This window comes from Macrotis lagotis, chromosome 3 (assembly GCF_037893015.1).
Source record: "Macrotis lagotis isolate mMagLag1 chromosome 3, bilby.v1.9.chrom.fasta, whole genome shotgun sequence".
Classification (NCBI taxonomy): Eukaryota; Metazoa; Chordata; class Mammalia; order Peramelemorphia; family Peramelidae; genus Macrotis; species Macrotis lagotis.
The window spans coordinates 162468490-162481536 of NC_133660.1; the positions used below are offsets into that span (position 1 = coordinate 162468490).

The 13047-nt window shown below is 33.2% G+C and overlaps 1 protein-coding gene across 9 annotated transcripts in view; it reads left to right on the forward strand.

Moving 5' to 3' along the window:
• Positions 1 to 13047, forward strand: part of CLOCK (clock circadian regulator) — a 125422-nt gene that overhangs the window by 71540 nt on the left and 40835 nt on the right. For 8 of the 9 annotated variants that reach the window (XM_074229402.1, XM_074229403.1, XM_074229401.1 and 5 more), the window contains 3 exons: positions 1265 to 1354; positions 11014 to 11134; positions 12648 to 12761. In XM_074229402.1, the coding sequence (XP_074085503.1) occupies positions 1265 to 1354; positions 11014 to 11134; positions 12648 to 12761 (325 nt within the window). The remainder of the gene's footprint in view (positions 1 to 1264; positions 1355 to 11013; positions 11135 to 12647; positions 12762 to 13047) is intronic. The other variant, XM_074229408.1, reaches the window with a different exon arrangement.

Sequence of the window (13047 nt, forward strand, 5' to 3'; positions counted from 1 at the left end):
ATGTCTGCATTTATAAAGATAAGAATCTCTGTGTAAGTGTTATTCTTGAATCTAAATTTTGAAATAAATTTTCTTTGGCCTACTTGTAGAATTTTCATTGTTTCAACATATGTTTGTATATATCTGTTTAGCTGTATGGTGTTTGGTCTACTTATTTGCACTTTGACTAATAAAAATAGCTATTGCTGACATGACAGTATACCACTTTATGTACTGGTCAGAGAAGAATTTTTAGCAAGTTGAAATAAGGTCTTTCATTAGATTTTTTTCCTACATCCTCAAGTGAAACATTAAAAATATGGCAAATGTTTGCACAAAGATCTAGATTGAAGAATATAACATGGACATAAGACTGAGTAGGGATTGTTTCATTCTTTATATTTTTATTTCTAGGGCCTACCACAGTGTCTAGAATAAACCATTTAATAAATGTTTGCTCACTTGATTCATGCAGATAAACTTATATGTGATGTGAATGTGTGCATACATCTTAGTAATAGCAGTACATATTTTGTTCGGTTGTGTCTGACTCTTTGTGACCCTATTTGAGGTTTTCTTGACAAAGATACTGGAGTAGTTTTTTATTTACTTCTCTAGATCATTTTGTTGATGAGGAAACTGAGGTAAACAGGGTTAAGTAACTTTTCAATGACATATCTAGTAAGTTCCTGAAGCAATGTTTACTCAGTTCCAAAAATATTTTTTGATTTGTAATAAATAGGAAATATAATATAGTCTATTTCAAAGCTGCACTTGTAAATGCCAGGGAATAATGGAGTAAGAATTTTATTTTTTAAAATGTTTAATTTGTATATGTAAATGTGTACACACATATTTTTCAACCATACAAGATAAACATTTTACATACTTTCCTACTCTTAAGGATGCTTGGTGGTTTTCTTAATTTAATGGCCACCGTTCATGTAAAAGACTAAAAATAGTTCATCAGTGTTACTGGTAATGACACTAATTGATTTACCTAGCTACCTATATTGGGCCAAGCAGCAATAAGCTACTGTTTTATTATATGCATCTTTAAACATTTTATTCTCATTTCAGTGTTTTATTATGAAAAAATATTGAATGACTTTATCCACAATAAAGGTTTTTTTATTGACATATAAAAGTATAAATTGGAGTTTTTTTGGTACCTGGTAAATTTGTATGCATTATCACCTTCTAATGAGCTGTTAACATCTATGTGTGCAAAACATCATATGAATTTTTTTCTTTTCATTTAACTGACCATTATGTTTAATTTCAGGCTCTTGATGGTTTTTTTTTAGCAATCATGACAGATGGAAGCATAATATATGTCTCTGAAAGTGTAACTCCATTACTTGAACATTTACCAGTAAGTATTAAAAAAAATGATTACTAATGAATCAAAGTATAAATTAAATTTCACATAAGGGTTAGAGTTCTGCTTTTAAAAAATCAATTAGTGCATGATTGTATCTATTTAATTTCTTTCTGTGTTTGTCCTGTTTTGCATAGAGCTTATTACTATTTATTGAATTGAATAACAGTAGTTTTCTAATAGGACTCTTGTGTTAATATGTCATTATTTGTCTTCACTTCCATAACATGACCAATGTATGAAATATTCTGATTTTATTGGAATTATCTCTCTCATCACCTTCTTCTCTTAAAATCCCTGACTTCTTTAAGATTGAAATTAAAAACCCCCTTTTGTAAAAGACTTCACCTATTCCTTCCTGATACCAATACTTTCCCCTCTAAACTTATTTTCTATCTAGTTTGCATTCATCTTTTATGTATCTATTTATGTATTTATTCCCTCTCCATTAGCATGTAAGCTTCTTTAGGTCAAGGGCTGGTTTTTGTTTTTATTTGTATCCTAGCATTTGCCACATAGTATTTAATAAGCAAACCACAGAATTTGAGAATCAGAAACCATCTATATCAATTCATGGGCTTGCTGATTGATTTAACTGAATTAAGACCTGTTTGATAAGAGCAGTATTTAGTAAGCACTTTGGTGGGGGTGAGGGGAGAGAATCCAAAAATGAATAAGATATGATCCTTTCTCTCAAGGGCAATAATGTAGACAGGATCCAGTATTGATATATGTGGATGACCTCAGGTTTCTTCTAGTTCTAAGATTCTATGATCTTAAGGTATATAATAGTTGTAACATAAGGCTTTTATGTAAGTATCAGATAGTAAATAAGTTTTACAAGGTCATTTTCATATCCCTAGGAACAAACAAGTAAATGGAACTCAAGTGAATTGATACTAAATGTATATGATGACGAACTAAAGCTTTCAAAAAAGATTAGAGAAAGGAATGGAAAAAAAAATATCCTGCCTCCCTTGACCAAGAATAGCAAAACTGGGCCAATAGCACATTAGAAAGTCTTAAGAGTGAAGATTAGAAAGAAGTAATAGGAAATGGAATTTCAAGAGTCCCATGGGGACACTACCCTAGTTAGTGATCTATTCAACAAACTGTTAACTGTTTTGACCATCCAGCTGCTGTTTATTGATTGATTGAATGGGAAGAGAAATAATAGTATTTTATTAAAAACTATTTTCTGTTGTCATTCATCCTTATTGGTTATTTTTTAAATTGATCTGATTGTTTCATTTCCATATTGGTAATCTAGTAATATAGCTGTATCTTTACTGTCTTTTCTTTGAGTGAAAGATTGATAAAACACTGTATTCTAAAATAAGGTAAACTTTGTTTTAGGAAAAAATCAATGTATTTCCTACCCAGAATAATTTAAATTGTAAAATTCAACCTATAGAACATATGTTGGGGTGGCTAGGTGGTTTATGGGATAGGGCACTGGCCCTGGAGTCAGGAGGACCTGAATTCAAATGTAACTCCGAACATTTAATAATTCCCTAACTGTGTGACCTTGGGCAAGTCATTTAACCCCATTGCCTTGCCAAAAAAAAAACATGTCTAGGTGTCATTTTTAGGTGGTTTTATACCTGTTATGCCATGTTGTTAGCATTCTTTTTGATTCTTCCCCCAATAGATCTTTTATTTTCTATATTTTCCTTTCATCACTTTAATTTTAGTTATGAAATCAATTCAAACTCTTGCTTCATCACTTCCAGAAATTCTAATTGACCTTGTGTCCAAACTGTATATTCTTTTTGACTTTGCTTGTAGATATTTTGGAATCATTTTCTCCTTCCAGAATTATATCCCTAGCATTCCTTTCACCATAATAGCTCTTCATGGTGGTATTCTTTTTTTTTTTAACTGATTCTTCTAATCTTACTTGCTTGTATCATACTTTATGTTAGGGCAAGGCTCTAACACTTCCACAGAGGATTTCTAGATTGAGCCTATGTCTTTTTGGGTTTGATTATTGCTTTTTTGAGATTTTGAGTGTAATTCCACGATCTCAGGGACAGCCCATGCTTTTAGTACTCCAAAGGGGTGTGTGTGTGTGTATGTCTTGTGGCTTTTTGTCTGTGTGTGTGTTTGTGGGTCCATGTATATCTGTGTATGTCTCTCTGTGTCTTTATATGTGTCTCTGTGTTTATAGGTCTGTATGTGCATACGTGTGTGTGTGTGTGTGTGTGTGTGTGTGTGGTATATGTAGGTGGGGAGGAAGCGGGATAAGTGTGTAGTGGCTGCTGTGTGCAGACTATTGTGCTAAGCTCTATTTTCACATATGATCTCACTTGAGCTACCAGTCCTGAGAGATAGTGGCTATTATCCCCATTTTACAGTTGAGGAAACTGAGGCAAACAGCGAATAAGTGACTTTCTTAAGAGTCATACAGTTAGTGTCTGATGCTAGAGTAGAACCCAAAACTTTCTGGCTCCAAATTCAGTATTCTGTTCACTATCCCACCAGCTGCCTATGAAAAGCATTTTGATCTAGGGCAGTCTTAATTAATGCCTTTTTGGTCTTAGCTCTGCAAATTCTTGAACTGAGTTTGAGTATGAGCAACTGTCCCTGGACTTGTCCCTGGTTGGAGTTCCAGTGAACTGCTAGACTCAACCACTTTCAACTGGCTGACAAGCTCTGTAAATTCAAAATGACAGAACTGCCTGTCCCACTTGGGTCTAGATTTCTTACTGTGCTTGTTTCCTTATAAACTTCAGCCTGGTTTGGAAGCTAGAACTGAGGCCCTGCTCTGCTCTGAGGGTCAGTCACACAACTGATTACTGCATGCTGCTAAATTTGTTCCTTGCTAGATTCCAACAGTCTGCAAGTGACTGCTCCTTGCCCTAAGCTCAAGTCCCATCCTCAGTCATGGCTTGGATCTGTGTTCCAGAACTGATTAGTGATTAGTAAGTGGCTGTTACTCTTTCCTGAACAAAGTGGATCTGGGACTTCTTTCTTGCCTAATGTACTGTTTCAATCCTCTTTTTAGTCTCTGCATTACAGTGCTCCATACAGACATTCCTGGCCGCTTAGACTCTCTCAGATAGGTGGTGCAATGGATAGAGCACTGGCCCTGGAGTCAGGAGGCCCTGAGTTCAAATCCAGCCTCAGACACTCAATAATTGCCCTGCTGGGTGGCTTTGGGCAAGTCACTTAACCCCCACTGCCTTAAATAAATAAAAAATTTTAAATAAAAAAAGAGCTTAACTTCAATGTAAGTTGATTGAAAAGTTGATATCTAATTTATGACTCCCTCTTTAAGTGATAAGAATAGCTCAGCTGTGTGAAAGCAAAGAGGATATAAGGTCAGGCTATAAACAACTCCAAGAGGCTATAAATATGAATGGAAAGGTAAAACCAAGCTGTAACCTCTAAATTGAGACCAATAATAACAATTGTCAGTAAAAGAAAAGAAAAAATAGTATTATCTTAAATAAATGCTTCCTTTTTATTTTTGTTTTAATTAGTATCTTATTGCTTATATATCTTTTGTCTGGTATCAAGTCAAAATTAATGCTAGTATTTTTAACGAGTTTATTTTGGCAAGAAAAAGAAAATTCTTAGAGTTTCAGTTTATACTTGAGAGCCACCCAAGAAAATTCTGCCATCTTATGGTGACCATTCAGACTGCAGACACAAAGGTCCTGCTGAGATTGTGAAGGGGAAATGCTTGTTTGATTCAAAGCTCTTCTTTCCCAGTATCATTTTTAGGCTCTGTGCCTATAGGATTTTAAGCTTGAATAGAGAATTATTTCATTTAACCCCTCATTTTTGGATTAGGAAATTTAGGTTGAGAGATTGAGTAACTTTGTCTAAGGTTAAATAGGCAATTAAATAGTAAAGCCAAGATTTTAACCTAGGAACTCTGAATATAAATCTAGTGTTTCCATTATTGCTTTCCTCATCTCTCTAGCATTTCTGTCTTACTGGGCTACTGTGTTTATTGCCTGTAGTTAGGATCAATCTGATGTGTAAATGAGTACTGCATTGGTTTGTCAAAGGAACTGAAATTCTAATATCACAAACTAATTTCTAGGTGCTACAGGTTTATCAGTCTTCAGGAATTAGGAGCCCTTTATTACAAGTGCCAGGTAGATTTGGAAGTGAAAACACCCAATTCAACTAGTTCTAAACTAATTTGGCCATGGAACATTTTTAGACTTAAAACACATTGGCAAACTCACAAAAGTTACCCACTGGGATTTATAGAAGTAGTAGAGAAAATCTGCTCTCCTCTTATTTAAATTTTTTTTCTCCTTTTATTTCAGAATTTTGTCATAAAATATCTTTAATATATAATATGTCATAGTGGGTAGACAGAGAGCTAGCTTTGAAGCAAGGCCAAAATGTGAGGCCTCATTTTGACACACACTGGTTGTGTCACTAACTTGTGTCACACTCTGGGCAAGTTACATCCCCTCAGTGCTCTAAGCAATTTCCTGGAAGTTCACTATACTTACTAAATCACAGCTTAGGTCTACTTCTAATTTGAAATTTTAGAAAGAAAAGTACTAGCAACATTAAATTTATCTTAGTAAGAAATCCTTTCACATTGCAAAGAATGGTTTGGGAAATGCTACCATAATTCCTTATTCTCTATCAATACAGTATGGAACCATTATCTGATGTGTCTCTGTTAGGTTCAGGGAATCATTTAAGGTGTAGTCTCTACTTCCAGTCAATTTATTCTAATGTCAACTATAGACAGATTTTGTATGTGTGTGTGTTTGTGTATTTTACGAATGATCTCTCTTCTACAAATAGAGATAGAGATATCAAAAGAACATAAGGTAGAGAATGATAATTGCTAAAGGAGGGGGCATAGAACATTTACTGAAATGTTATAGGGCTTTGGAGAAGGAGCACTCCCTTGGCTTAGGTTGATCAGGACAATGTCTGGGCAGGCAGGGGTTTCTCTGAGCCACAGAAAAAGCAGAACTTGGGGTTAGTCTTTGATAATTGACAAGGATGTTCAAGGCATAGGATTGCAGTGGAAAGTTAGAATGGGGAAATACTTGGGAATACATTGCAGAAAACTTTGAAACAGTATTAAGGAGACTGAATGTTATTTCATATTAAATGGAGAAAAGTTTATTGGAGAATGGCATAGCTAAAGCAGGATGTGATTAGTGATTTATTTGTCATACCATTTTCCTTTCTTAATAGCTAAGAGCAGAGGCTAAACACTTTGTAGCATTGGAATGCATGATAGTAGCCAACTAAACCTAGGGTTTTCATGAAATAGAAGTCATTTTCCCTGAAGACATTGCCATGATTTTTTTTTCTTCTTCAGAGATTTTGGTAAATGTTGGCTATAGATCAACCTAGCTTTACCATAATTTCAAATATGTCAGTTAATCAATCAGCATTTCTTAAGTGCCTTCACTGTGCCAGCTCTTGTGCTAATGAGTACTGGGGAATACAAAGAAAGGCAGAGTCGGGGCCTGCTCTCAAAGAACTTCTTTTAAAATGATAACACACATATACACACACACACATATTTATATACCTATGTATACATGTATATATGTATGTCTGCATATATGTGTACATGCATATAAACTCATCTTTGTGTGTGTGTGTATGCATATATATGTATATGTAAAAATAAATAGCTATCTACAAGATAGAGGAGATGGAAGGTAGCCCACGAGGGGAAAGCCTATCAAAATCAGCCTAACACAACAGCAGTCTTTTCTATACTTTTAAAAGTTGTTTTTTTAATTAAAGCTCTTGATTTCAAGTTTTATTGTTTTTTCTTTTTTTGTGTTAAGTTAGAGGTGGAATTGGGAGTGTATGCAAATTTTAGATCTCTTGTAATATTAGTCTTGTCAGCCTACCAACTGAAGACATTGTTAATTGAGGTTACATTCAAAATTTCACTCAATGATTATTCTAGATATGGTTGTGGCAGTTTTAATAGTTATTTCTTGAAGGCATTTAGTATTGTTTTATTCCTTTGTTTTTAGTTAGAAGATGTTATATAGGAGGTAAATTATTCTTATGTGTGTATATATATATATATATATATATATATATATATACATTTGTACACATGTACATACAGAGAGAGAGAGAGAGAAGATATATTTGTCTTTAAACAAATATGTATTTTTTATCTTAAATCAATAATAGATTTTTAAAAATTGCCTTTACATTAAAAATGACTCCAAGGGGTAGCTAGGTGGTGCAGTGGATAGAGCATTGGTCCTGGAGTTAGGAGAAACTGAGTTCAAATCTGGTCTCAGACACTTAATAATTATGTAGCTACCTTGGGCAGGTCACTTAACTCCATTGCCTTATAAAAAACAAACAAACAAACAAAAATGACTCTTAAGTGAAAAGCAATTTGGAAATACATTTCTAGGTTTGGAGAAGGAAAATTAAAATTCTTGTGAACTGTATTCTGACAAAAAAAGGACAAAAATAGAATTTTATTATCAGTGTTGATAAAAGATAATCTTTAAAAAAATTTAAATTTAGGCATCAAAAAAGAACATTTCCAGAAAATAAGATTGCATATTAATGAATCTACATTTCACATTACTTATGTAAGGTATATAATAAATTCTACATGTTTCTTTCTTTCCTTTTTTAAATTATATAATAAAATAAGCATTTTCATAATATAGGACAATAGAAAAATGATTGCACATGAACTTTTCCTATAATTTTTTAGCATTAATATTAGTAATCTCCATCCTCCACATTCTTATCTTCCCCACCCCCAATTTAAAAAACCTATAACAAATAAGGATAGTTTTTTTAAAAATGCCCAGTGACCTTGTCCCGAACTGTATGTTTCTTTCTGCACCTGGAGTCATATCACCTCTCTAACCAGAGAGGGGAGTAACATGTTTTAGCTTAGTCTTCTGAAAACGTGATTAGTCTATAAACTTGATCTGAGCTCTTAAGGCTTCCTTTGCAATGTTATTGTCTTTGTTTAAGTTGTTATCCTGGTTCTCCTACTTAATTTTGCAATAGTTTATACTTCCCAGGTTTCTTTGAAATCATCCCTTTTATTACTTCTTATGGAAACCAATATTTCTTTATATTTGCTATCTCAGCTCAGCCGTTCTCATTTGATGATTTATGAAGATTATATTTCAGTTCTTTTTTTTTCTTTTTTTTCCCCTTTTTAATTCTCTCTTCAGGATAATTTGTTTTCTCAAGGAGTTCTCATTCTAATGGGAAAGTTAACATGCAAACAACTAGGTAGAAATAATATACATGCTGGATAAATTGAAGATAATCAATTGAGAGAAGGCTAACTAATATTAAATGGGTTTGGGAAAGACTCTTTTAGAAGATGAGATTTTCGCTATGACTTCAGTGAAGTGTCTGTGGGGGTTTGAGTGTGAGTGTGAGGAGGTGTGTGGGTGTGTATTCAGTCCTCTTTTGTCTGTTTCAGATAAGAGTGACATTCATTTGATAAATCTTCCTCCTACTTCTTTCTTCTCTTATATGTCAGTTATGAGGAATAGTAAATACTACACTCTTTTTTCCTCCTGCTTAAATATATTCTTTTTACTCTCCTTTCTCTTTCTCAGTGTCCCCAAGTCCTCTGTTTTTCTAATTTTACTCCCTCAATATCCTTCGAAGGATATTTAACACTACATCATTGGACAATCCCAATTCTCATATAATTTGATCTTTCTAAAGTTTTCCTCGATTATTTTTTTGAATTTCAGAGGTCCTGCTCAACTCTGGTCTTTCCAGCAGAAATACTTTAAAAGTTCTCTATTCACTAAAGATCTGTTCTCCCCTTTCTGCCTTCCACCCCCCCTCCCCTTTGCAGGATGCTTTGTAAGTTGTTTCTTATTTATATAAACCTATCTCTTAACTTTTTAAATATTATCTTCCAAGATCTCTTATTTATAGTAGGAAACTGTCAGGTTTTAAGTGATCCTGGCTCTGATTTCTATACTTGAACTGCTATTTTTTCTGGATGCTTTTAATACATTTTCCTTTGATTTGGGATCTCTGAATTTTGACTTGTGACATAGTGGCACAGTGAATAGAGCACTGACCTTGGAGTCAGGAGAATGGAAGTTCGAATCCCACCTCAGGCACTTGACAAAAGCTGTGTGACCTTGGGCAAGTCATTTAACACTGATTGCCTCACATCCTGGGCCATCTCCAGTCATCCTGATTTTATATGGCCACTGGATCCAATGACTGTAGAGGAGAAAGTGAGGTTGGTGGATTAGCACAGTAACACTCATAGTCAATTCATATGCTTGTCATTGCATTACCTCCATGATGTTGTAGTCTTCTTTAAGAATAAAGGACAAACATTATTATCATTCCTTCAGGAAATGATAGGTAGACTCTTTCTGTTTCTTTGCCCTTTGATTCTATAGATCTAGATAATTTTCATTTATATTTTTTTGAAACATAGGAGTGTTTAGAATTTTTTTATTCAGATTTTGAGGGAGTATAGTGATTTTTTTTAAATGAACTCTTGATCAGTTTTTCAATTCTGTTGCTTTTTTATAATAGCTATCTTAATTTTTGAATCTTTGATTTTTCTGTTTCTTAGTATTTAATGGAATCATGAATTTCTATTTATTCTACAGTAATTTTCAATAGTCTGTTTCTTGGATGTTTGTATTCTTTTTTCTGAGCTATTTATTCTCCTTCCAGTCCTTTCTTCCAGAATATTTATTTTATTTTTTAATCTCTTCATTCTTTCTTTGTATTCATATAATCCTTACAAATTTCTTGATCATTATTCTATTGGTATGAATTTAAGGTTTTAGAAAGAATAGGTGTGGGGTCACTGCTAGACCCTGGGAAAGCATCATGGCCCTTCATCCTACTCAAAAATGATGTTGTCACAGAAGGAAATATTGTTAACCTGATTGTTCCAATCATAGATCCTGTGGATTGTGTGGTAGCACTCCACCCTCTCTTCTCCTCTCAGTTTTTTGTGATCAGGCTGCTAGTTCATTGGCTTACATGATTGGGAGGGGAAAGGATCAGGTTAGGGCTGCTAAAGATAGACTATGAGGCACAGGATGAGAAGAGAAACTTGGTTGTATCTCCTTCACATATATCAATTCGACACATTCTGAACATTTCATATTGATTAATATTGGAAGGGGTCTTATGAATGAAGAAAAATATCATTTAATTATTTAGAAGATTTTTTAAATTATTTAGGAGAAGAATTAAGGAGACATTCACAATTATCTATGTATCCTGGTAGGCATCATTAGTTATATGTTTATTAGATTTAGAGACATTGGGTATTTATGGGCATTTGTATGTTGTTGCTGTTATTGTTGTGTATGGAGATTAGAGAGCAACACTGTGTAGAGAAAAGGGATGTCCTTTGTGAGCTTTGTCCTTTGTGAGCTTTAATGATGATTTTCTTGTTAAGAATAAATTTTAAACTAATGGAAAGATGTGCTAGTTTAAAAAAATAATTGGTGTCAGGGAGGCTACTGCTTTTCAGTTAGTTAGCGTTTATTTAATTACTTATTACTTTGTCTCAGGTAGTCAAATTGGGCGGAAACTCAGAAATGACATAACTAAAAGTTGATTTATATCTTTGTTATTTAATAATTTAAGTGATATTTTAAATACATACTTGAATACATTATAATTATTTTAAATCCTCTCTTTTTTAGTCTGATCTTGTGGATCAAAGTATATTTAATTTTATCCCAGAAGGGGAACATTCAGAAGTTTTTAAAATACTGTCAACTCATCTGCTGGAAAGTGATTCATTAACACCAGAGTATCTAAAATGTAAGTTATGGATTCATAATGTATAGTAATTGGTTTTTATTTAATAAATGAGATAAATATAATATTTGTCTGTATTTTTTACCTTTATAACATAATTTGATATTCCTTAAATATTATTGAAACACATTGCTTTCTAATTTATAATATAAATTAGCAAGAAGGAAGTCATTGATGCCATTTATTTTTTATTTTTTAAAAAGTTATGTATTTATTTTGATTTTTACAATTTCTCCCCTAATCTCGCTTCTCTCCCTCCACCCCCCCATAAAAGGCAGCCTGTTAGTCTTTACATTGTTCCCATGGTATACATTGATCTAAGTTGAATGTGATAAGGAAGAAATCATATTCTTAAGGAAGAAAAATAAAGTAGAAGAGATAGCAAAATTGCATAATAAATAACATTTGCTTTTTTTTTTTTTTTTAAATTAAAGGCTGTCTTTGGTCTTTGTTCAAACTCCACAATTCTTTCTCTGGATACAGATGGAATTCTCCATCACATATTCCCCAAAAGCTGCACTGTTGGAATGAACAAGTCCCATTAAGATTGATCATCACCCCCATGTTGCTGTTAGAGTGTATAGTGTTCTTCTAGTTAAGTTCATCTCACTCAACATCAGTTCACTGGTACCATTTAAGAGACCAGTTTTGATAGAGTAGTGAACATGGAAATCATTTTACATAGGGTTAAGGGAAGTGAAGGCAGCAACTACTAGATTTGTATTCCAAAGAGATCATAAAAAATGGAAAAGGATCTACACGCACAAAAATTCTTATAGCAGCTGTTTTTTTTTTTTTGAGGTGGCAAAAAAATAGCAAATTGAAGGCACATCCATAAATGGGTATAACTAAACTAGCTTTAATATATGAATGTAATTGAATCCTGCTGTGCAATAAGAAATGATGAGCAGGCAGATTTCAAAAAAAAATTTCTATGAACTGATGTAAAGTGAAATGAGCAGAACCAGGAGATCTTTAATACACAGTAACAGCTGAATTATGTGATCAACTCTGAATGACTTAGCATTTCTCAACAATACAATGATCCAAGACAGTTGAAAAGGACTCATGATGGAAAATGTTATCCACGTCCAGAGAAAAGAAATGATTGGACTCCAAATGCCAATCAAATCATATTATATTCACTTGATTTTTTTTTTGTTTTTTTTTTCCCTTTTGGTCTGTTTTTTTCTTTCACAACTGTGACTAATATGGAAATATTTTACATGTTTGCACATCTATAACTATCAAATTGCTTACCATTTTAGGAGGATGGGAGGGGAAAAGATAAAAATTTGGAACTCAATTTTGTAAAAAATGAATGTAAAAAATTATTCTTACATATAATTAGAAAAATAAAATGCTATTTAAAAAAGTGAATGCAACAGGGAGGGACAAGTTCAAGAAATTTGGCATCAAAATGAAACAGAAATTACATGGTTACTAGAGGGGAAAGGAGCACCAAATGAAAATTTTAAAATATATTTTAATTAGTAATACCTTTTCTGCTTCTCAGCAAAAAATCAGCTTGAATTCTGTTGCCATATGCTCCGAGGAACAATAGATCCAAAGGAACCATCTACATATGAATTTGTTAAGTTTATAGGAAATTTCAAATCTTTGAACAATGGTAAGTTCTTAGAAGTTGCTTCTTTTGTGAGAATTTTAATTTGAAATTAAAAGACATATATCATTAATTTATAATGGCTAATTTTAGCCTAAGCCTGTTCGTCAGTCCTTCCATTCTTTACTTGCCATTTTCATTTCTCACAATGACTATTCTTAATCTCTTTTCTTTCTCCTCTCCATCCTCTCAATCCCACACTTACAGATGACATAGAATTCTCTTTCCATGAGACCATGGAGGATACCTGACATGACTTTTCTCATTTTTCTAAAAATCACAGCATCTTCTG